The sequence below is a fragment of the Aphelocoma coerulescens genome, chromosome 6 (genome assembly GCF_041296385.1).
Source record: "Aphelocoma coerulescens isolate FSJ_1873_10779 chromosome 6, UR_Acoe_1.0, whole genome shotgun sequence".
Classification (NCBI taxonomy): domain Eukaryota; kingdom Metazoa; phylum Chordata; class Aves; order Passeriformes; family Corvidae; genus Aphelocoma; species Aphelocoma coerulescens.
Window position 1 is genome coordinate 10,220,407 of NC_091020.1, and position 26,049 is coordinate 10,246,455.

The following is a 26,049-nucleotide window of genomic DNA, read 5'->3' on the forward strand; positions in this document are numbered from 1 at the left end:
CCCGGCCCTGCCCGCCCTGAGGGCGCGGCCGCCGCGGCACCTTCCACACGGCACCTTCCACACGGCACCTCGGGCCGCAGCGGGTGCTGCTGTTCTCGAAGGGCCGCGCCTGGGCGGCTCTGGGCTGCGAGGGCTCGGGGCACGGCGGGCGCACCGCCAGTATTTGCGGCAGGCTTGGGGAGCCCTGGGAATGGAGGAGCCCGGGCTGTCCGGCCACAGGTGTGGAGCTGCGCCTCCGTAGCCCCGGGCTGCCCCCGCAGCACTGTCACGGAGCAACGCACACTGACACACCAAGCAAACCAGCACTGACAAAAAAACAACCCCCGAACCAATACTAATGCTTGTGGCCAAAGGCCAGAGGTGTCCCCTCACTCACCCACACAGGTGTGTCTTTAGCTGTTTATGTGTGTCTGCAGCTCTGCCAGGTGCCAGCTTCTCTGTGTGCCAGCTCCAGGGAACGGACAGGGGAGCTGGGCACGGCTGTGGTCACAGCCCAGCAACAAGTGGTGGGGAGGATTGGGTCAACATGATGGAGAGATTTTATTTTACTTGGAGAAAAAATTATTTTGACCACAGGTGTTGGTTTTGGGGGTGGGTGTTTTTTTTTTGTTTGTTTTGCATTTTTTTTCTTTTTTTTTTTTTTTTTTTCTTACTCCTCCTTAAGGTTTACGCAGCCCTAAGAGATTGACAGCTTTGGTTGTACCACAAACAGGAAAAGTGCAAGTGCTTGAAGCAGGCTGGTGGGACAAGTGCGCAGAGGCAGAGAACACAGTGGAGCAGGGGGCTGGGAGCTGAGGATGCAAGCCAGGCACATTCCCTAAATGCAGACAAGTGCCTGCCCATCCTGCTGCTTTGAAACCAAAGCTCTCCTCTTTGCCAGAGGCAAAAAAGCCCAAAGACACATGTAAAAGTGACTGCCTCCTGCTTGTGGAGCAGCTCAGTGCTGTGATTCTCAGGGGTCTGAGGACATGTGACTTATTATTTTTCTTTTTTTGACCTCATGCTTTCCAGCACAACCAAAGCATGTGGCCCATAGACCCACAGCTCTTGTTATATGTGTTATAGATTGATAAGAAAAATCTAGAGTAGACACCCCAGCTGTAAGCAGAGATAGAACCTATTGTGAGCTTCATGCTGTAGTAGCTCGGTTTTCTAATTGTATTTTGGGTTTTGGTGTGTGTTTTCCATGCTGTCTTCTCCTCAGGACCTGTGATTCCTCCCCCAGCGCCTCCTGCTGTACCGTACTGCCCAGCTTTTGAACAGAGCTTTGTTTTGTCACTGCTGATTCTTGCTGTTAATACTTTACAGGACTTCCTAGTCTTGTCAGTCTTTTAGTGTCAAAGCAATAAACATGACAGATTTTCAGAATACACAGAGGTCCTCTGCTTCATCTCTGGCCTTTTACACTTACAAATTGCAAAGAAACCTGGTGTCTCAGTTTTTGAGACAAAACTTCAGGAGGAAACACTCCAGACTGAATGTTCCTCCCCTTTTCCTCCATCAATGAGACAAATGGGTCACAAGGAGTGAAAGTGGGAAAAAGAAACCAAACTGTTTATTAACACATGAACAAAACAGAGTAGAACAGGATAAAAAACCCCCTCAAACTACAGCAAATCCCCGGAGAGGGAACAGACACGCGGGCTCGGACCAGCCGGGGCCATCCCGCGGGCCCGCTGGGGCCACCCCTGCAGGCTCCCCGGCCCGGCGAGGAGGGAAGGGAGGCAGTGAGGCAAGGGGAAGGAAAGGGAAAAAAGAACAAGAAGAAAACCAACAGAACGTTTTCCCAGCTGTCTGGAACACAAAGGAATCCCAGAAAAGCAGCCCAGCGCTCCCGGCGCACTCCCTGCCGAGCCCCGGAGCCCCCGAGCCGCTGGGCTGAGCCGTTCAACTGCCCCGCACCCGGTCCTGGCTCCGCCCGGCCCCGGGTCCAGCTTAAAGCACAGCGGCCCTGGGCACTGAGCGGATGGGTAAGGAATAAAGCGGCTTCATAACGTCACCCCAGGACACCTGGATTCCAAGGAGCCTCCGGGGTTTGGCTGCAGGATGGAGGGGGCTGGGCAGCTACAGCACAGGTCACGGGGGTCTAGAGTGGTGAGGAAAGGGCAGAAGCAGCTGGCCAAGCAGGAAAACCTTGTCCTGGGAAAGCCACCCACAGACACAGTTAAGCAGTGTGAACAGTGAAGCAAGAGCTGATGCTGCTTGAAGACCAGTGTGGGGCCGTGGGTGAGGGGGCGGAAAAAACAAAGCACCGTCAGTAATGACCGGCCTTCTTCCACCCTAGTCAATAGGGAGGGACAACAGCACACTGTAGAGACCGGAGAGAGCTGATGAATCACCGTGAGGAAACAGCCAGGGAAAGACAAAACATCCCCTGGAGGACCACGTGGAGGAAGTTCATAACAAATCACAGACTCTGGCCACTGGCATCAGACTGAACCTGCTCCTTCCTGCCCCCGGGGCTGTGCTGCAGTGGGCTGCATGACGGGAGCTTGGCCAGAGGCTCTCTGTGACCCTGCCCATGGCCTGTGCCAATAGCATCCCGCTTCTCACCTCCTCTCCTTCCAGCCTGGTGGTGTCCAAAATCCACACAGCCCCTCTCCTGACTTGCAGCCTGCAGAAGGGTCCATTTGGTCGTCCTGTAAAGCTGCCTGGCTGCCTGTGCCTGTCTGGTCACGTAACAGGCAATGACAAGGCATCGTTGCCAGCAGAAGCACACCATACACAGAAGCACCTTTTGCAGATTTTTAAAAAATTTATTTATTAAAAAAACTCCTTGAAGTTGAAATACAGAGTAACTGGGAAAGTCTCACAACATAGTAATAAAACATCTTTATTGCCTCTTAAATATAATCTCTAAGACTATAAGCTTGTAATTCCTGTTAAATCTCACTTAATTGAATGGTCTTTATAGGCTTTCCTCATTAGAGAATGAACACTGAATACCAGCAATAACACAACACTGGGAAGACAGTGGTACAGGGAATAAATCTTTGGGGAACATTGCAGAACCTGCAAACACTCTGCCAGCAGAAGGTGGGTCCTTGCACAGGGCAGCAGGAGTGGGATCAGGGGCTGCACATCCCCTCCCTTCAGCCAACTTATGGCCACGGGACAAAGATGAGGTGATTGGACAGGTGAGAACCTGGGCCTCACGCCACAGTGCCCCAGGGGGAAGGATAAGCAAGAAAACAGTGGAGAAAAGGAGAGGTGTGACAGGAGAGGCTCTGGGAGCAGGGCTGCTACCACGGCCCCCAGCTGGGACTCTGCTGCACCTCTTGGCTACAGCTGCTGGCTCAGCTCATGGGTGACATGAGACATGAGCCCTCTGGCTTCTAGGCAGATTGAACTGAAGTTAAAAAAGACAAGATTTTCCTTGTAAGTGGGTAATTTCTTGTTCAACCAGCTATTGATGGTTGAACTAAACTGATGAAGTCCTGGTGCAAAAAAGGGAATTATTTCAGCTACTGGAGTGAGAGGATATCTTGAGGGCCAGGTCTGCTGTTCAACTGAAATGGCAGCTGGAGAGGTCTCATGAACCCCTTGAATCAACACAGTGTGTCCTGTCAGGTTTGCTCCCCATCTTGATGTTCCTGGTACCACGACAGCACAGCTTCTCTGCAGGGCCGGGGCTCAGAGAGAGGGTGCTGCTCCCCAGCCAGCGTGTTTGGTGCTGCCTTCTCCCCAGGGGATGGCAAACAGCCAGGCCCAGCTGAAAAACATACCCTCAGAAACAAACATGAGGGGGAATCTGTGGGATAGATCCAGTGAAAAAAGTGCTCTGCTCTCGGTGCCTTTTTTACTGTCACGTAACAGGAAAAAAACCTGTCAGCTGCCCTCCCAATCCCCTCCCATTAACTGTTGCGTAATTCACTCAAAAATACTGATAAGGAAAACCAGACTATTTTATGGAAACCTCCTTTTGCACACACCAGTTCCTCAAACAAGCCAGGAGAGGTGATGGAATATATTCCTTGACACCTTCTGCTAGCAGTGTACAACACCATATGATCTTTCCAGACACTTCCCTGACCAACATATGCAACTTTCCAGCACTTGTCTCTATGTTCCAGTTATCATTTGCCTCTCAGTTTTACCTTGTCTTCCCTGTGTTTTTATTCATGTCCTCCTGCTGGGCTCCCGCTTTTTTGGGGCGCAGTGTCAGAAGGAGGCAGTGCTGAGTGAGCGCTGCTATTGAACTTCTGTGCTCAAATCTTGCCCCTGCTGGTCCAGGGAAGGCTGAGGTGTCCCTCCTGTCCCTCCTCAGCAGGCAAGTCCAGGGCAGAAGCAAAGCACAGCATCATGTCGATGTGCTCTGGCAAAACCCAGCATAAGCTGCAGGAAAATGAAGAACTTCTCCAAGCCTGCCCGCTTACCTTTTGGGAATGAAGGTACTCAGGCCACGAGCACATCGCTCCGCCAGCTGTTGCAAAGCACACTGTGCTCTGGGGACAGGAGAGTGTCACTGCTGTAGGAGACCTGCACCTCGAGTCAGTGCTACTGCCACAGCCAGGCCAATGTCTTCAAAAATGGGCCTGGGGTTTAAAGTGATGGATTTTCGGACACCTCAAACCCACCTGCCAGACCTGGTCAGAAGCAGCATCCCCCAGGGCCTTGGCTGCAGAGCATCTTGTTTGAAAACCCAAACTCTGGGTAGAGACCTCCAAACCCGGCAACTTGAAGCCCTGTTCACTTGGGGAGACCGTGGCTGGCACACTCAGCACTGTGGTCAGACACAGCTGCACGGCCGAAGGAAATGCAGTCGCGACTGGACCCAGACTGCAGCACTTCTGAGGGTGGGGTGACTCTGTAGCACGTGGTACTTGCAGAGGGTGAGGGGTGGCTATCACAGCAAGAAGCTGCTCTGGTTCACGGGGTGCTGACACACACGGGAAAGAGACAGCACATAAAAACATCCATGCCTAGCCACAGTCTGCAGTCTCTGGGGGCTGTAGAGAGCACCTAGATGTGGGGCTCCCCAAAAGCTGCATTTCTCTTCTCAAATCTCATTTTGAGCTCTGACACGAGGGCATTGTGGGTGCTGCCGTGACATTTGTTCTTCTGTGGCTTGATTACATGCTTGGGAGTGAGGGAGCCAGACACAGTTGGCACCCGCCACCCTGGGGCATCGCTCCTGGGAACCAGGGCGGGGGGCGGCGGGGGCAGGGGGGATGCCGGCGGCACGGGGACAACCTGGATGTTGTTGTTGCTGTTCTCATTGTGTAGGCTCTTGACCTCCTCCTCAATGACAAACTTCTCTGCAGCATTGCTGGGCCTCTTGAACTTCAGCCACTCCATCCTGACTGTCCGGGATGGCGGCATCTGCCTCTTTTTTATGATCCTTCTCACTGGCATGACTTTGTTGGACCGCTTGTTGCGCCAGAACATGGCAGTAGAGATCATGATAGTTATCAGCACCATTATGCCCATGACACCAGCTAGCACTCCTAAGGCTTTCATGGGGTTATCTTTAGTTTGCATCAAAAAGGCGGCCATAGGCCCTTTGTGAAGAGTCTGTAAAGGAGTACAAAGAAAACACATGACTTACTCTAAGGGACAGACAGTGACCCAGAAATTTCATTTGTCCAAAATATGTTACAAGCAGAACTGATGGATGGAAGTTGTCTCTAAAAAAATATGAGAGTCACAGAGCCAGTCCAGGGGTGGAGAATTTAGATGGGGCTGGAGACTGGGCAAACGCTATGGTACTGTGAGGTAGATGACTTGAACACAAAAGCTTACAGAAGTATTGCCACCAAATTAGGACAGATTCCTGCATGTCACCATAGTATTTAACTTGCAATAATGGAGCAAGAAAATAATTGGCTCAATTACTGAGCATGGCATTGAAAAGGATTAGGGGAAAACTTCTGTTTATAAAATGTCAGCGTACAAATGAGTAGTTAGCAGATACATGCTGCATTCTGTTTTCCAGTACTCTTTTACAGACATAACAAAACTCTTTGAGGTAGGGGAGATAAGTGGAGCTAAAGAGCTTTGTTTGTAGAAAGAAAAGAAATCAGCAATGACATAAGCTACATATGGCATATTAAGGACAAATGAATGGCCAGTTCACTTCCCAGCTTAGCACACTGTGCGTCTTGGAGGTCCCCGTATAATTTTGCGGATTTTGCCCTGAGGATGGAGCTTGGATCTTTTCACACTTTTCCAGTACATGATGGTGGAGATCACCATTGTAACAGAAATGGTGGAAAGGACGCCACTCATGCATATTCCATATATTGTCCATGGACGCTTCTTGAGGCCTAAAATATAGGATTTTACCCTGGACTTGATCTGGAAATATCAAAAATAAGAGAAATGGTCAACCCTCACGTGGTTATATTTGAAAGAGGCCAGTATCTATTATAAGTACAGCTGGGGAACTAGGCTGAAATGTGTACAGGATAGAGAGCCTATAAAATAAAGGGAGCTACGTGTTGAACTAGGCACAGGAGAGGAGGCAGCTGCAATGATGTTGAACTGAAGCCAGAAACAGTAAAAGAAGTTAAGAAGCACATATAAACACCTGGCTGATTGGGGAATAAAGGGTAGAGGCATGGCACATAGATCACCCTTATTCAGGGCGTGGTAGTCCATCCTTGGACTACATTTCCAAGAGAAGTTCATTGTGAATACAGGTGGTATCTGAAGAGACAGTAGTGCTATGCAAGGCCAGAAGATCCTTCAGAAATGGCACATTCACATGCGGGTTTGTTTACTGAGGGTTGGTCATAAAGTGACGTGTGGCTGCAGAAAGACAGGGCTGCCCACTGTGCTCCATGGGGGAATCCTCACCCAAACTTTGCATTCTAGTAACAGGTGATCTGTGTTTTAGTGAGAGGCCTAAGCTCCAAGCTTTTGGTCAGTGGGGAGAAAAGGACACCTCTGGAGCAGTAGTCACCATATGCTAAAATAGGTATCAAAGACAGTGTGTATAAGGAGAGCCTTGTGACTAGCTTGAACTTGAACCTCTGACTTGTAGATCAGATGGATTTCCCTGTATGACTCTAAACTAGGACACCCATCTCTTTGCCTTCCCCAGTCTCTGGAGGAAGATGACTGAAAGTATCCCTGAGTGTGCTTCAGAGTACCTCTTGTCATTAATGTCACATCCATAAACTTGGGGCATGTAAATTAACTAATAAACACCTCCTTGTCTTCATTTCTGTGTTTTCACAACCTATCTCAAACACATTATCAAGCCCACTCTTCTCCTACCCTGAATGTGTCCCATTGCTAACAAGAAAGGGGCAAAGAAATGTTAGTGAAACTCACAGACCTTGTCACCGGGCAGGTAGGGACGAATTTTCATAATTTTGCTGTGCAGAGAGATCTTCCAGTATTTAATTAGGAGTGGACCTGAACTAGAAACCAAAAGCAAAGCAGCCCATAACACTGGTGGAGCTTAGATCCACATCAGCTTTGCTGTTCTGCATTACATGAATTTTTTTGTACTTAAATCCCATCAGATGATAGAAATTCTAACCTTGCTTACTTAACTTCATGTGAAAGTCAGATGAATTAAGTGTCAGATAAACCCTGCTAAGTAGTACATGACCTGAGTCCACCTGCTACGAGTTTTGTCAAAATCTATTTTATAGGAAGGCACTGATGGCTGAAGAGTATTTGACTAGGTATTTGAAAACCTTGAAGAAATGAGATTAGACAGAAGTATGTGTTATCCGTGTGCTATGGCTGCAGAGGTAAGAACAGATAAAATTTGTATGGAGAGTTTTGGCATTTGGCTTCGTTCAGTCCCCTGGTCTCAGCAAGTCTGGCATCTGTTCAGAGATTTCAATGATGAAGAGATGAATAATACCAAAACTAAACCCATTAACAGCTGTTTCAGCCTCTATTCTAGTTACTTGACCTCTACTATACAAAGCTTTACCTGGAACTAGCCTTGGACAACAACTGTTCTGCATAAAAACCTCAGGCATTTGGTAAGCACACAGTGGGAGAGTTTCTGTTTGTCATGGCCATGACACTGACAGGATAAATAGGAGGAATAACTTGCAATACAAGCCAGGAATGTCATCATCTTAGCCAGGCTACAGAGGGACTTATGGGAAGTGCACATTTAAAACATCTTCAAGTCCTTGTGTTGATTACCAGCAGTGCCACATAGGCGCCTCAACAAATAGTGCCACTTTGCAATTGCTGAAGCTGTTGTTTTTTCCTAAAAGGCATGCTGCATTTTGAAGAGTACTGGTTTTTCTGGTACACATAAAATAAAAGCAGATACATGATGAGAGCTGTTCTATCTCTGTAGGCCAGGACCTGGAAGAAACATTCTCTTTCTTAACAGCCATCAAAGGAGTTAAAATACCACTGCTCACAGAAGATAATGCTCTGCTGGATTTTTTTTTGCTCTGGCATCTTCTCAAGAGCCGTTCCTAATGCATGGGCTGCAGTGAGCAGAGCACGTGGGCCAAATACCCAGAAGCTGGACCCAACAGGAATGTGGTTGAGCTGTTCAACCACAAGAGCAGCTAAGGCTCACCAGCTATATTTAGGAGTCTAAGTAAACCTGTTAAGGTTTACCTAGGCAAACCTGTTAAGAGCCCAAGCTATTGCAGATTATTTGTAGATGTGGCACTAAGGGACATGGTTTTGTAATGGACTTGGCAGTGCTGGGTTAACAGTTGGACTCGATCTTAAATGATTCAATGGTTGTGTCACAGACAACTTGGGCTACGTGGACTTGAGGAAGTGCATCTGTAAAATAAACCAGCTGGTTCTGAGGAGCCCACTTCCACACATTCAGTGTTTCTGGGGTTTTGTTCTAGCCTGGTTGCAGGGAGGGACTGCCTGTTAGTGCTCAGGCATACTAGGTGTGCTCCCCAAACACATTTTCCTCTGAAAGAAGTCCACCTTGTGTGCTTGGAGCTATGTGAGGCACAGGCCATCCCACATGTGTATGTGGGGGTGATGAGGAGATTTGCTGCAGAAGTGACTCCTGATCCGAGGTAGAACACAAGCTGCACCTGGAGGGCTTATCCCAAAGCTCAGTGCTATCACTGTATATGAAGGCTGTGTTTGCATCACTTTGCAATACAGACACCAGCATGAGGCAAGAGTTCACAAATCAAACCAATCTTTTTTTCAAGTCCATGGAACTGTGGAAAGAAGAGGCTTACTGCTCTGCAAATGTGGCAAGGGCTATTCAGTGCCATCAACAACAGTTCCCATGGTTGCAGTTAGTACGAGAGAGGAGAAGATCTCCATGTTACTTCAAAGATTTTTGTCGAACCTTTCAGTTAGGAGAATCTAAAACTGAGACTCACCAGCTATATTTAGAAGTCTAAATGAGTGGCCAAAGCTATCAAGAACTACAGATTATGCTGTCTAAATATGGACTTAAGCCTCAGTCCATGAAGAGGTGTAAATAAACGCCCCCTCTACATTTGCAGAACCTCAGTGGAGTCATCAAGAGGCCGAGGGATGCCCCCATCAGGCCAACCTTCAGGGTCAGGAGTGGGAATCAGCCTTCTCTGAAAATCTCAGGCAGCAGGAATAGATTTCTGAGTGAGATATATGGATGGAAAAGACTGGCTTTTCCAGCATATGTTTTTTATTCTGTGAAAAGATATGTTTTATTTATTGTGAAAGGATAGGATATTAACAGATGCCCCTCAATACCAATTTCCATAAAATCAGACTCGGTTAAATTAAAAGGCCTTTGGATTTTTTTAGCACTGTATTATTCCAAGAGAAGAAGGCCCTTTTGATGTGCAATACTGCTGAACTTAGCCACAAGGCATCCATCTTGAAGAGCACAGACTTGTGCTAATTGCAATGGTAAACGTTAATCAGAAAATATGCCTGTTTAATTACTTACTGTGATTAACACTGCAGGAAACCTCTAGAGGATGCATTCAAAAATATCCTCCTTATCAAAATCAGTAATACATGAATGTCCACCAACAGCGAAATAAGAGCCTTTGTACAGCTGGAGCACAGAGGGATGAAATGCACATTTGTAGCAGCCTCAGAGAAAGAGAGAAGGTGTGTGTATGCAATATCCCTACATGAAGAGATTGTTTTCTTCACAAAGTGTTAGCAGTGACTGTGCTGTCCTGGGACACAGGGAGTGACCAAGGGTTTTGGACACTGGCACTGCATCTCACATACATGCAAACTAAAATCTGTTTCTGTAAAAAAGATGTGGTGCTATGGGATAAAAAAACCCAACCCAACCAACCCAAATTGTTGCAAGCAATGGAAGAAGTAATGGAGATGTACAAAAGGTTATGGAGGATGTGATACCAGATTAGTAGCCCAGATCTTGCTGAGGAGACCTACTCTTCTGCTATCTCAGACTCTCAGTTGGGACTTGGCATCAAGAAGAGGAAGAAGGAGAAATCTGTGTCCGAGGAAATAAATCCGTGTCATCACAGCCTTCTCTGCTTCCCCTTTACACTTTATAAGGAGGGCTCTCCCTCACTTTGTGCCAAATAGGTACCCCTGGAGGGGGAGAAAAGGAGGCAGACAGGTGACTTCCTACAAGACACCATCTTTCATCAGGTACTGCTATTGCTTCAAGAACTAGAAGGAAATTCAGGAAACTCCTTATCCCAAAGTATCAGCTACTTTTGTTTTCCTTCCAGTTGTCCTTCATCAGCTGGTTCAGGGACACGTTGTCCCCCAGCAGAGGAGCTGTGGGGCACCCTCTGTCCACTCACAGCCATCGGCCCCACACACTTACAGAGAGGTTTCCAGCTCACCTGGGAGGGAAGGAAAGGCTGGCAGCCACCAGCAGGGACAGTGCCTGAGGACAGTACCTGCGTCCACCCAGTGCCACACACTCCTGAAACGTGCAGCCTCTGAGAAGCATGGAAGCAAGGCAGGAAGGGCAAGTACTCCTACTGTTGGCTGCAGGCAGCAATTCTTGGTTTTTGTATAAAACCCACCAAAACTTTGTTTCCATGAGAAATCCAAGCGTTCAGCAGTTCATTTCCTTTGTATCTGTAAGAATGGGTAAATCTCTACACTTACCACAGACACCCAGCATGCAGAGTCCCCCAACTCCACATGTCAGAGCCTTGCAGCAGCAAGCCCAGCCTACGCCCACATGGCTGGCTGGCCCCCACAGGCAGCCCCATGCCAGGCACTGCCCTGCTAGGGCAGACCCAAGTGCCCTGGCAGTCCAGCAGGCTCTGAACTGTGTACAAAACTATCATATGAATGTGCCTCATAAGGAGTATTAGTGGAATAAGAGGGAATGGAGAAAACAGAGAAAGATTATAACAAACAAAAGAGCAGTGGGAGCATTGTGACCAAACAAAGAGAAGGCCAGCTGCTGTCTGTAGGATGAGATTTACATCTTTGCCCAGTATGTGTGTGGTCCAGAGACTGTCAGGCTAATGATGTGTTTCTCATCTACTTTAAAGTCCATTTCCTCCCTGCTGGTACCTACTTAAAGGCATGGCAAGGCAGTTACAATAAATAAGAATCGTGCAAGCATGCGCTGCGCACCATAAATCGCTGCTTGTTCTTCAGCTGATGTAAAAGCTGGACTAAGGAAAATCTCAACCTTTTATGTGCTGTGCAAGACTCTTTTACAGTGTTCTTGTTTCATCTGCTAATAATACTGCAATTATTAAACTCACATCCAAAGTTCTGTGTACTTTAAAGCATTTCTGTAAAGTTTTTTCTCACTTTTCTTATGTCACTTAGGTTGATTTTTCTGATTTATTTCACTCTGACCCAGCTACTTTCCACCATTTTTTTGTAAGGGAAAAAGATTTTTTTTCTTCTCCTGGATGAAAATAAAAAGCAGAAATTTAGCAGTCGGGATTTACCTTTACTCTCAGAAGTCTATAAACCTTAATTCATGTCTAACAATCTCTAACAAAAAACTCATCTCCCAATTACATTATGCGCCTACCTTTCTATCTTTGCAATATTTCTGATCAAACTATCTTTCCCATTTGTGGCTGTAGAATCCAACTTCACCACAAGGCTCTAGAAACACTCTACAAAACAGAGCTGGCGAGAAAGTCTTGGAAATGGAGCAAGCAATGTCCCTTTTGTGCCTCTCAGGGATCGTCTCCCATAAGGATTTTTCTAAAACTTTTGCTTACCTCTTCTGTGATATCAATCTTCAGAACTGCCGTGGTACTGAAGGACGGGGAGCCTCGGTCTTTGGCCTGGACCACCAATGACCATATGCAGTCTTTATTTTTTGTGATGTTGTGGATGATGTCCAGAGAACGGATATAGGATTTCAGCTTGATTTCCCCAGTGCTTTGGTCTATGTCAAACACGTTGGCTGGATCTGCTTGCATGATGGAATAATCCACAATGTTGTTGGGTTCTTCTGCATCTTGGTCTATAGCCTGGCAGGGGAAGTGTAAAAAACAAAGGTGTTACTGTTTGTATCTTTGCCTGAGGACAGAAACCTTCTGAGTGTTCACTTTTGATAGTATCTGTGCCATGACTGGGCTGCTTTCATTTGATCTTGGAAGCAATGCTACATTTTCTAGTGAAAAACAGCAGGACTAGGCTTCTTTCTTTATAAGTGATTTCTATTTGAAATGAAATAAAATCAGAGGAAAATCTGAACTGTAACCTATCTGTAGAATGCAAATGGTCCTCAGCTGGGGAGCTTCTCACACAGAGTGAGGGACAAATGTGAAGTGATAAAGAGCAATGGGATTAGCTCCATGCCATAAACTATAGCTGCTTCAATTTTTGTGCTGTGGTATTAGTTCTACTAACATTAGGTGTTGTGTCATCAGACTTCATGATATGCATTCAAATGTGTGTAACATAGGATGTTCTGCTTGTTTGCCTGGGAATTGTTACTGCATTTTTTCACCTCCTGTTCCACACTGGCTCAATGAATACGGTTCTACAAAATGAAGGGAACTAAGTTGTGTGGTTGAACACAAAGGGGTGTCAAGAAGGTTAAGTGTTCAAAACCCTGTACTTTCATTCACTTATTTGGGCTTCTTGTGATCACTGTATAATCCAGGGTCGTCCACCAGCTGATCATTCAAATACTGTAACAGGGCTTTATATTCTGTCTATAGAATTTATTTCTCCTTCTCAGCAGTCAGTAAATACTATAATTCACACTTTAATCCATTTGGTACATCCAAATGGATGTGCAAAATAACGCTGCAGGAAAAGGCAACTTTCAGACATTCATCATGACCCCTGAGAGTAAACAGCAGAGCCAGGGCTTTTCCAAAGCACTCTGCTTTGTGACCCACAGTGCCCCTGCTTTGTGACACACGGTGCCATCTCTCACCTCTATCTTCACCGGTGACCCAATGATCATCGTCTTTTCCTGGATGTTTTCATTGAACTCTGGAGAGTGGTCATTGACATCTAGCACGGTGATGAACACTTCAGCCAAGCTGTATTTGCCATCTGTGTCCTCTGCTTTCACATAGAAATTATACTTTGAGTTCACTTCAGCATCTAGGACCGCCCAGGGCTGGGTGTAAATTATACCTGTTGATGGGTGGATTAGGAACCTGGAAAAGAAGCATGATAAGACTTTTGGGTTTTTTGGTCACTTAATGTGTGTTTAGAGCCCACCTTTGCTCCAGGCTGTGAACACCGAAATCCTGTGCCCAGACACTGGTACTCTCCACCTAAATTCCTCTCTGGCTGTTTCCAAATCCTCCACTCCACCTAGTTTTTGTCTAGTTCCTTTAGGCTTGAAAACCAGAGAACTATTACTGTCTCATAGTTTTCTCTCTCTTGTGCCTTAGCCATTTTAGCTGCATTTTCCATTAAAAGTCTTTGTCCTCAGTAAATGCTCAGTGGGATGACCTTCGCCCAGAGTAATTTCCTTGCATGAAAAGGAAAAACATTGAACCTATTTTTACTTTTTTTTTCAGTTTAAAAGTACAGTGTAATAGATTGTCCTGCATAAATTAAGATTGATTAATATCACCTAAATAGCTAAAAGAAGTGTGATGTGTATCATATTTAGGCTCTTCACTTCTCAGAATGGGTAGGAAAAAATCTGCTCTCAAACCTCCCAAACTACAGGGTAAATTATCTTCTCCAAAAATAATCATTTTTTCATAGACTGACACTGGGATAGAGTGGGTGTTCAGATTTATCTGTTGCAAGTTCAATTTTACACATTTGTAATTACAGAGACACTGTCAAAAGTGTCAACCCAAAGTCTGGATTTATAGAGAAGATACCAACACAGTGTCTTTAAAATGGACTGCCAGTGTAGGCTCCAAGCAGTGAAGCTTTTAACAGATGAAAGTTTTTATATACCCTTTGATCAACGTACAGGGTAGCAAAATGTTGTCTGTGTTCCAACTGTGAATGCAATTGAGAGTGATTATAAAAGAGGCATTTAGCAACCCAGAATCTTCAATTGTTCTCATAAGCCTGTTAAATACAAAGTTTTGATGAAATCCAAGATGTGGAGGTAGAAATAGCTGTGTAGGAGACAGTGCCCGTGCTAAGTGTCCCTTCAGCACCCAGCCCAGCCTAGCCATGCAAACAGCACTCTCATCATTCCCATTTTCATGGAAAAATAGAAGTGCTCCCACTGGCAGCTTGGATTACCAAAGGAGGATTGCCATTGTATTGGTTTCATCTTCAACTGTAAACACTATTTCTCTTACTCCAGTATAACATCTTTCTGCCCATGCAACTGCACACCCACTGATGTAATATGCAAGACAGAATCATTGTGCCTCTAATTGAAATTCTCCTATCTGCATTGAACTGTGTGTTCAGCAGATCTAGAGGTGCCAGGGCTAGAAAATCAATCCAGCCTTGCAGAGCTATGCCATTCTGGCATGAGGAAAACAAACAAAAATACTTAAGAAGGAAAAGGTTCACATCATAATTTTTTCATTCAACAGTGTAAGAACAGTGAGTCTGAGCATCCTCATAATGCCAATCAGAATAAAGTTGTGCTTACGTTTTTTTCCCCTAAATCCTTTGTCAACAACCTTCTCAAGTTTCTTTCCACCAGCTGCTACATTCTAAACCTAAGAGGTCTGCCTGCATGACATGACCTTTGCTTGCTTCTCTCTGTGCAGTTAGCAGCTAGCTTAAAGACTTAGTGAAGAGCTCAAAATAATCCATAGTGGAAATATGTGTGTCCTTCTGGCTACAGAAGAGGTTCACCCTTAACATCTTGGATTTTGGACTTTGATTGTGCCTCCTAAATGGCTTTCACCTTAACAAGAAGAGTTCAGCTTTAGCTCCAGGTGGATAATGTACAACAGAGAAAAACAGATTCTGGGGATGAGCGCCCGAAAAACTCATTCATTTCCAGCGTTCTGCCCTGCAGCCCTGCCACATCCAGCAGCTGCAGGCTCCAGCAGGAATATCTGTGGCAGCCGTGTCACTGATCCCAGCCATGTCTGGGAGCTGGGATGCACATGGTGTGAAGGAACCAGTGTTTCAAGATGTTCTACCCGCTGCACTGTCCCCAAAGACAGGGAAAGGGAGGGAGGCATTATTACCAAATCAAGTAAGCATCGGATTCCCTTCTTTCCTGATGCAGGACTATGATGTTTAAATATATGAAAGGCTTTTAACACCCAATGCAGCTGACCTCCAAAGCTGAAGTTTATATCCTTGAATATCTTGTCTTCCTTGATTTATTTTGACAAGAGCTATTTGTACAGCCATGTGGAAAGGGAAGGGGAAAGAACAAGAGATTCTTTTTCTATAGAACTGGCTTTTCACAACTAGACCAAAGCCTCTCTTTCTCTAACAAGTGCTTTTCAAATGTTGATTGAACAAATCCTGTGTATTGATACTTCAGCTGCCTTATATCTCTTTGGGGGTTTGTGGGTAGAATTCCTTGGGTTCATGAAGCAGATGTTTAATGATCACACTAGCTTTACTGTTGTCGTGTTCACAGAACTCACAAAGAACATGGCATGAATGCTCTTGGAAATGAGCAGATCAAGAGTGAGCCTGCCAGCTTTCTTTTAAAATTCTTTTAGAACTCTGCTTAGAGGTAATGTAGTTTTATTTATTTACTTGTTACTTACAGATCTGCTCCTGTTCCATAGATAGAGTACTTGATTTCTCCCCAAAGCCCTGAATCTGGATCTGTAGCCTTAAGAAAAGAAAAAAAAAAGAGTTTTACTTTCCTAAAATGCGAAAAGAAAGGTTTCATTTTTCTTTTAACAACAGGCCCAAATGCTTTTCACTCCCTTTGCTGTCACATTTTTAGTGGGAAACTGCATGAGCAAATATGAACCTACAAAGTGCACAGCCTATCAACAGGAAGTGTCGCTTCCAGCCCCAGGCACGCTGTCCCTTCCCGCGGACTCTGGCAGGGAGAGTGACGCTAGATGGCCCCATCCATCCACAGTTACCTCATGCTCCTTTGATAGAGATGGAGATAATCTCAATGACACGAAAACACTGCCAGCTCTCAAACCTTCCTAATTATCAGTTAAACATTAATGAATATTCCCTAGACAAAATTATTTACTTTATATAGAGTATTTTTAAGCTTCTGTTTGTTTAATTGATTAAATTTAAAGTAATAAATAACAAATGTTTCAATCTATACATTGTATTTCAGCTTTGTTTATATTTTAATCACTCTTGTGCCTGTGTGACTTTTAATAATGCAAATACTACGCCAGATGATATCTTTGTTTCATACTCTTGTTGGCTCCCTTTCTTAGCTATGGATTAGGAAAGCTATTGATTTGGTAGCAGTTATTTCCATAAGCTCCTGCTTCTCTGATAGCTCTGAGGAGTGTTGTACTGTTACATCTGGCTATCAAAATTCATGGTGGCACTGGTTGATTCATTCATCTTCCTGTTTAAATATTTGAGAACTGGAACAATGTCTTTGATTACTGCATGATTAACGTAACACACCTGCAGCCCTACTGATAGGTGTTGTTTTGTTCTTTGGCATGAGCTTGTCAGATTCTCTTGCCTCATAATTTTGACCACAGCCTACTTTAGTACTGTCTAACTTTACTTAAAACATTTGCATACCTGGGACTTCCTCCAGAACTGCCATTCTGAGTACTTGAAACATCTTAGTTTTTCACATGTAGTTGTGAATCTGGGTCAAGTACTGAGTTGACAGCACATGACTAAATTTTACATGGGCTCCTCAGCTACATGGTCCTGTGCACTTTGGCTCAGAAGTCTTGTTGCTTCTGCAAACATTTTTTAAATCTCTTTTTTTTATGCTGTTCACCTCCTAGAATTTTTAAATTTCTATTACCTCAAATATACTAATGTTTAAGAGCCTCTAATAGCTTTCCTAGTAGTTTCATGTAATAACCTTTCCTCTATTTTTTATGCTTCACTTCTTTGATTCTTCCATCGCTAAAATTTGCCTTCAGCACTTTATTATTCTAATTATTTAATTTTCTTTCTTACTTGTTGCCAGCTTGTGCTGGAGATCTCTGGCAACCTGCCTCCATCATCCTTACCTGTGGGGCCTCTGCAAGGTGACTTGCATCACCCACTGAGCCCCAGGTAGCCAGGAGCTTTCTTGGCTTTGTGACATGAGGGCTGTTTCCAGTCCCAGCAGTTGCATTAGAGAGAGACAGCTGGAAATGCTCCTCCAGCACTCAGGGCCCATCTCATACCCTGAGTGTCTTTCTATGAAAATGTGAGATACTGGAAAATCTATAGGGATACTTGTCCCACTGTGAGAAGATACATACGTAGGGATCTCTTTTTCCCAGCCCTAAGCATTTTAATTTTATATCCTGGCCTTCACTGACTCTTTAATTATGCCTTTAGCAGCCAGGTTCCTCCCAAGAGGAGGAGACTAAGCAGCCGTCTTGTTTTCTTTTTACTCATACTTAAGCAAGCAAATCCAGTAAATCCAATTCCACTTAGCTATAACTGAATCTTCCCACTGGACACTGATTTGGCTGGAGCTTTCTTAATACTCAAAGGCCATGTGATTTGTCTTAAAAGCAGATGGCCCTTGTTGTTCTAAATAATATTTAAATTATATTTTTAAAAAGTCTAAAACTTTTTTTTTCCCCAAGTGGTTTTTTTTTGCTGTTGATTCTGGAAAGGAATTGGAGTTTGGTCCGGAAGTCAAATGGCAGAGTAAGATTTGCTACTTTCCCCCGTCCACTATTTTTAAGGTACTTGAACTGTTTCCACAGACACCCAGAAAAAAGAACATTTCTTAAGAGGTGAATGAAACTTACTGTAACAGCAACTACATTTGAGCCCCCTGGGGAGTTCTCTGGGATCCTGGCAATGTAGTAGTCAGAGGAGAACTTCGGGACATTGTCATTGGTATCCAGCAAGCGAATCACTACGTCAGCCGTTGAGCTGAATTTCTCTGGTGTGTTCACCTCTATTGCAAGAAGCTAAGAAGAGAGAAACAGGAGATCACTACAAAGCAGCTATTAGTTTCCTTAAAGGAGCTTCCTCCACCACCCATGGCACATTGGTGCATTTTAGCCTGGTTGGACCAGGCAGCTCAGAACCAGGGAGATGAAGAGCCAGGTCAGCGTGCAGCCTTGGCTTGTTTGTGCGTGCTTGCTTGTGATGGGCAATCAAGCTGTGGGAAGAGGCCTTCAGACCTGTGTATTCATATTAGACTTCATGTGACAGATGTGATTAGTCATAATTAACCAACACACATCCAAAAGCCATAATAGAAGCCTACAAACAATCATCCCTGGGCAGCTCCTAGAACTTTGGGAAACATAAGCACTGAATTATTTGGAATAACCACATAAATTTAATTGTGATCTTTTGTAGAGGAGGTTCTTTATCAGGAAAGAAGCCAGGAGCAATAATGTGCACCAAACAGGGTAAAAAGATGAGAGAATCAGTTGTTTTTAAGCAGTATTACCCCACCCCAAATGCTGGATGGTCAGGCATCAGGAATGTACAGCAGAATCCCATTTCCCAAAGATTGTGAGGACTCCTACCACTGACTTCGTGGGACTTCTACCCTCATTGCCTCATGCTGATTAGGACTTTATCAGACACTCATGGGGGCTTTTGAATTGCCTCACTGACGAGAACGGAGCTCTCTGACATCACACATTCTTGTCACTGCTCATCTGAAAGGACAGGCAATCCCATAGAGCAAACTGAGCGTCTCTATGGTATCTACTTGCTCCTTACTGAGCAAAATCTATTGGATTTGGGGAGCATCAGTAGGATGCCTCAGCTGGTAGAGCAGCAAGCTCAGGTGGTGTGTGGCTGAGCAAGAGAGACCAATTTCAGTGATGGGTACTGAGAGACAGTGGCACCTTCACAGTGTCTGTCCCAGGTGTCTGTTCCATGGGTGGCTGCATCACACAGGATGAGCACTAGGATATCATTCTTGGGCTCTGTAGGGGCTGAGCCCAAATGGCTAACAATGGTATAATGTTTGGTTTTCATGCTTGGGCAGAGACCTCGTTAACACAAAGCAGGAGGGCTCTAGGAAGACAGCACACCACTAACAGACTAGTGAGCAGGACGTGAACTGAGATCTAAGAGGCTCAGCTGAAAAATCAGGCTGTGGGTTTTAATTCGCAGGAGACGTGTTCCAGGAGCTCCCCCAAAGAGGGGGAGAGCCTAAGTGAACTTCGGAAGGAGAAGCAGGGCTGCCACAGCACGCCCTGCTGCCCTGGTGCCGCGGCTGTGGGAGCTCCTCGTTCCGTGGCGCAGGTCCCCGCGGGGCAGGCGAGTGATGCTCATCAGCAGTGGCACTGCCCTCTGGCTGGGGGACACACGCTGTGCTCAAGCCTCTGCTCTGCCAGATTTGGACACATTTGTATCACCTCGAGGTGAAAGGGGAGGGTGGGGAGCTGTTCAAGTAGACAGGGAAAAGGCTATCTCAGTGTCGTCTCCTGGAGCTGCTCCTGCTGTGTGAGAATTTATAATGGTTGGAAATAAAGAGAAGAAATGAACCTCGAAGGATTGCTTGCAATTACTGCAGGACACATCTGCTCTAAAAGGGGAGCCTGGTCACCACATTGCTGTGCTAACTTTTGTGTTTGGGAGTCTGAGGTGGTGTTACAGCAAAAGAAATTTTTGAAGGGACAGCCGTACAGACATCAGCAAACCTCCTCATGAGAAATCTCAGCTCCTAAAACAGTACAGAGGTAAAATGTTAGTGCTGATTGTGCACATGGAGCTATAATTAAATTATAACATCTGCAGTTAAATCGCCTTTGCTGCTGCAATCAGCCCATCTTAGTATACCTTATGAAAGCTTAGTATTTTTACTTTGTTTTCTACACTCATTTTTTATTCCCTCTCCTTTTAGCAGCCATAGTCCTGCTATGTCAACAACATCTGCTGACAATGTCTTCCTTCAGGGAGGAAATTTCGTCAGCTTACTTGCCTGCAGTGTCTTATGCAGACCTGTATTTTTGTTTTATGCAGAGAGAAAAAAAATATCATAAAACTATTACTTCGCAGGACTACATATCAACAACTAATACGTAAGTGCCAGAAGAGCAAACCGACATGTAATCTTAAAAGTGGTAGGTAAATTTTTAAAGTAGAGTTAGGTTTTGGCAACTGAAGATAGTTGCAGCCTCACCTGGTCCCAGTCTGTGAGCGTCTGCAGCATGTCCAGGCTCCTGTCAGGGCACGATGTGCTCTAAGCCGAAGGAGATGGAGGTGGGAGGTTTGCCCCCAAAGCATGGCAGCCCATAACAAGGTGGGACAGTAATATCTGGCCAATCTCTCAATTGGCCACTGGAGAAGTGTGTGAATTACCATAGCTGCCATACTTTGGGAAACCTATTTGAGCTCTTGGACAGCTGAAAATGAAGGAAGTCCTGACTACCAACTACATTTAAGAGCCAGCACTAAATGGAAGATAGGTTTCTCTAGGAGCCTTTGCTTCAGAAAGTTTTTCAGTGCATCAGCCAGTCAAATTAGCTTTAATTGCTCTTTGGCAGGCATTTTACTCTTTAAACACAAACTAGAGGAGAGGGATCATTGCTTACAGAAAAAAACCAAAAACCTGAAAATAACTTCTCAAAACTGCTGTGAGATACACATTAAATAGAAATATATTTCGTCCAAAATTCTAACCAGAATGACTATACTGACAACTAAAACTGGATAGGAAGTAATTTAACTTTGCAGGGAAATGCAGCCAGCAATGAGGTCTTTATAAAGTATTTGCTGCCATATATTGCTACCATATCATCCAGCTGCACCTTCTCCATTTGGAATCCAGACAAAGGCTGCACTTTTAAAGCAAAGTCTTATGGTCTCCAGTAGAAATAATTTTGGAAAGTCTTTCTTCAGTAGAAATAATTTCAAAAAGAAAAAAAAAGGCGAATAACTGCTTAAGCTATAAAAATATATACCCTTTTTCCTGGTAATTAATTCTTTTGATATTCATGGCAATCACATTAACTACTTTGATTTCTATTGGTATTCATGAGAAGCCCATGTGTAACTCCTTTACTGGTCTTTTGGTAGTTTAACCTGAATAAATGTGCGCTTATTAGAATTAGTTTCAGTAGCACTTTATGGCCCTTTCAGAATCTTCCACTTTAATACAGTAATGATGCCTCATATTTTTGTAGCATCTATAACCTATAAAGCTCAAAATGTGTTAGGAACATTACAAGAAGAGACTTGAAACATACTGAAGTGAAACTTGCTAAAGACACAAAGCAAACCATATGGCAAGGGGAGAACAAAACTCTGGAATTGTGGCTTTTGGACTGTGCAAAAATTGCCACTCTCTGTACATTACAAAACTAGCATATGTTAATACTTAGCTAGACAGTTTTGGCAATTTTTTTAAAAAATTATTACAGGGATTGTCTATGTAATTCTTTGCAGAACTGAAACATCTACACTCATGTTCAGAGGCAGCTGACAGAAAACCAGACTACTTAATTATCTTGTTGATGAGCCAAAGAATCCATGAGGGAAGGTGATAATGCAAAATTCCAGCTTTTGGATGAAACTGGTTCTTGCATGGCTGGCTTAGAGCATGGGTGAGCCTCAGGTCAGCCTGCAAATGGCCATATAGATAGATAGACTCTGACAAAGGCAGTGAGCAATTTTGGGGAATTATCTTCCAGTCAGCTGGGGTCTTCAGGCTGCCAACATTCAAAAGCATGATCGTGAATGAAATTACTTAGCACTAAGCAGGTAAAGTTCTAGCTGCAGAGAAATTAGGATTTAGTCCCGTGAATTCATCATTGTGAATGCAGAAATAACACCCTCAGGGTTCAGTCTAGGATGATTCAGAGACACCAACATGTACAGTTTCCAGAGGGAGATAAAAATCAACATTTTGCACTGACTGGACTAAATCAGTCCACTGATGCATCCATTAAACCTTGTGAAGGTGGTGAACCAGAGGCAGAAATGAGTTTTCCTTACATGGAATATCATGTCACTGATACTGCATCAGGCAGCTCCAGGTGGATTAAGAAGCTAAATCAGATCAGATACAAAAGCCATCATACACATAGTGTATACACTGAAAAAGAGAACCTGGAAAGCAGAAGTACCTTGAAGGTTAACACCTTGGAGCTTTCATAGTCAATAGCAGCAGAATTTTCCACTATTATTGTAACCTGAGCCTCATTCAGGACAGTTTGAGGAACCACTCGGAAGATGCCACCAGGTCCAACAAGACGGAGGTTGAATTTAGCATTGGCTCCCTGTGAATAAAAGCAGATATGGCATTGATTGTTTTCAGTGAATGGTTTTCATGAATTGTTTTCAGTCATCTTACAGCCTAGATTGCTCTGTTTTTTCAAACTATATAAAATGAGAATGAGTCTTACTGAGAGCCCTCTGCTCTCCATCCCCTGGACAGGAGACTGCTAAGAAGCTTAGCTGTATAATCCCTCCAGCCCTAGTCACAAGACAGACACAGCTTTTCTTGAAATAGATTGACAAGCTTGGTTATTCTTTCAGTCATAATGGAAAAAACCTGCAGCAGGCCTGGCTAAGAGAGGAATCTTGTGGCAAGCAGCCTTGGGCTTTGTGCCACACACTGGGAACTAGACAGAGATGACACCACGTGCATATTGGCAGCGAAGTCCTGCCTCTTCCTGCTTCCTACCAAAGAAAGACAACTTAACTGCTCGAGTAAGGACAACACAACCCTCACAAACCCAGTCTCACAGAATGGTTTGCTCCGAAGGGACCTTTAAGATCACCACATTTCAATCCCCCTGCCACAGGCAGGGACACCTTCCGCTAGACCAGGTTGCTCAGAGCCCCATCCAGCCTGGCCTCGAACACTTCCAGTGTCCAGCTTGTGTTCTAAGAACTCAAATGCTGTGTAAGTTGTTCTTCGTGCATTCTGCATGATGAAGATGCAGAATCACAAAGATATGCAATTTCCAAACAGAGGTGGTACTCCACATTTTGCACTGACTGGATTAAGCTAGCCCAGAGATGCAAACACTAAATCTTTTGGAAGTTGATGCACTTGTGGAAAGAGAGGAGCTCCACTTGTGGAGAATAAAATCCGACACACACTTGACAGCTCCAGGTGAAGTGAGAAGGCAAATCCCAATTACACAGATAAACCTTCTAGCCAGAGAGAACATGGGAAGCAGCAGTATCTAAAAGGTTACCACCACTTGTGTGCAGGTTGGGAAGAGTGAGCCAGAGCCAACTGGCCAGGGCTAATTATTTTAAACCAAACTAGAGCATGTGAGAGAAAAGATGAAAGAGGGATTCTCATATTTCTGCCTTACAGGGAAGATGTGAAAATGAGCTGAGCCTACCTCACCAAACTCTCTGGGTTCACAAATTTCTCAGTGTCATGTTTACACTGTGACAAAAAGCCAGATTCACTGCCTGCCTGGTGCCACGTTCTCCCTGTAGCATGAATCTTGAGATGATGAATTTCTAATAATAACTTTCAGATAGGACAACTTTACTTTCAGTGTATCCCTGGAGAGCTTGTTATGAGCAGTTCTTGAGCAGCCCTAGCTCATGTCAAGAGAAAAAGTTTTCAGCAGTAGTCCCTTAAGGAAAACAGAATGACCTTGGATCCCAACTCAGTGGTCTGTGTTGTCTGGTCACACAAACCCACCCCCCAGCCACAGAGATGATAACAGGCTCTCTTTTGCTGGATAGTAAAGCCGAACACACAGAGCCAGAGCTGCTGGACTATGGAAAATAGTGCTGATGGGAAGAGTGGACAATCTGACAATACAAAGTCCTCTGCACATGGGACTGTACATGACTAGAAGGGTAGCATGGGATATAGAGAGAACTGCCTCCCTCCAACAGCTGAGTGATTGCTGCCAGTGATGCCCATTGAACCCGTCTCCAAGCAGACAGCCATGGGACACAGGAATGGCTGGAGGAACAGCAGCACTGAGCCCTAAGCCCTGTCAAAAACATCTGGGGAAGAAGTTTCTTGTGAGGAATGGGATAACTCTTTGTAGAAATTAAAACAATTTATTAAAACAGAAAAATTGAAAAATTGCAAAAAAACTAACTAAATATAAAAATTTGGGATCCAAGTGGCTCAAGGTATGCCCCAGGAGCGCAGGGATTCAGGAACTTAGGCTTAAGGCAGCTCTGAACCTCAGGTAGAGGAAAGAAAAAAAAAGACAAAACTTGCAGTCTAGGCTGGTCAAAAAGAAATCTATTTCTAAAAGCCCCTAGAAAGGGGTAGGTTTCTCCAGCACTGCCTTAGCAAGCTGGAGAGGAAGGGAGAATGAGACACGTGTCTTTCTTTTTCTCTCTTTTATAGCTTTTGCTCCGCCCACAGTCCGCCCACAGCCCACCCCTTTGGTTCAAGGTGATTGGTGTTTTCCCCTTGACAGACCATCTCTGTCCACCAATGGCTCTTCCTGGTCAGAGGGGTGATATTAGTTGAGATAAGGGTCATGTGCTTATGGGGGCTGGGCTGTTTGTTGCAACTGGGGTTTTTAAAATCTGCCTTGAAACCACGATACAAGTAAAACAAAAAAATACATCCAACACATCTTAAAACACTTGTAAAGGTATACAGTAAACACAGGAAGACCATAAAAACTTGATTAGTGTACCTGGACTGATGGATTGATTTAACATTCAATTTAAAAATATTAAGCTCAGAATTAATTAAAGCACTTAATATGCAAAGACCAAGCACAAATAGGGATTTCATGTATGACATTTCTATATAATTTTCTTGCAAGTAAGCATGGCATTTCCATCAAATGTAGGCCTAAACCAGACCTTCACCACAGCTTCCTCCTCCTCACTTGTATCATCTACTCCCCCAGAAGAAAGAGTCTCTAGTAGCTGTGACAGAGACATGTTTAATTTTCTTCTCTACATAGTCATCTTGCATGGAAGGGAAAACATTGCATTCTTTGCCTTAAAAGAAAAGCAACCCATCCCCCCTAGAGTGATGCCTTACACTGTACTAGGAAGCTTCTTGAGAAATCTATACAGTGTATTTATCAGTGCTTTCTGCTTATTTTATAGCCTAACTTGCAGCCTGAATATTTTGTCAGCCTAGATATATATTTTGTCTCTAAAGGGAAGAGATGGGTTTTGTTTCTCCCCTTCTGCAGCACCATCCCCTGTGACAATAGCAGGATAGACGTAGCGCTGCTTTGAAAGCAGTCATTTATCTGCTTGCTGCAGAGCAGCAGGAGGGAGGGGGAAGAAGCCAGTGGGTTTGATAAAGTACAATACCATCAAACCAGCACAATACTGAGCACAGTTACAGAAGAGAGCTCTTTCCAATAGTAATACAATTCTCAGATGCATTCAGTTTTTTTCTTGTCACTACCTAACCTGAGGCTAACTCAGATGGATGTCATTCATACAGTATTTAGCTTTGGGGTCCCTATAGCAACCATTGCCATAGTACCTACAGGCATCACAGGCCAGTTAGACAGCAGGCTGAGATGGATGGAGTCTTCTTTCCTTTTCCTTTATCTGGTTAGACTTAGTTTGGCTCTGGCATAATTTTTAAGACTTCCTAAAAATATCACTCCAGTGGGAATGACTTATCAAAGCATGCACTGCAGACCCTGACTGTAACATAAGGGCCAGAAGAAGATACAGACAGCAATTGCACCTGAAATTACTACAGGGCTTGGAATCTCCAAGAAAATCTTCTTCAAAGGGAGTATGTTCTTGGACAATACA

The 26,049-nt window shown here is 44.5% G+C and overlaps 1 protein-coding gene across 1 annotated transcript in view; it reads right to left on the reverse strand.

Annotated features, from left to right (window-relative positions):
• Positions 1 to 3,866: 3,866 nt before the first annotated feature.
• The window catches only part of CDHR1 (cadherin related family member 1), a 44,919-nt gene continuing 22,736 nt past the window's right edge, over positions 3,867 to 26,049 (reverse strand). The window contains exons 12-17 of the mRNA XM_069020362.1: positions 22,443 to 22,595; positions 18,153 to 18,317; positions 15,999 to 16,066; positions 13,262 to 13,490; positions 12,090 to 12,344; positions 3,867 to 5,514 (exon numbers count right to left, since the gene is read on the reverse strand). Of these exons, the coding sequence (XP_068876463.1) occupies positions 4,963 to 5,514; positions 12,090 to 12,344; positions 13,262 to 13,490; positions 15,999 to 16,066; positions 18,153 to 18,317; positions 22,443 to 22,595 (1,422 nt within the window). The 3' untranslated portion in view covers positions 3,867 to 4,962. The remainder of the gene's footprint in view (positions 5,515 to 12,089; positions 12,345 to 13,261; positions 13,491 to 15,998; positions 16,067 to 18,152; positions 18,318 to 22,442; positions 22,596 to 26,049) is intronic.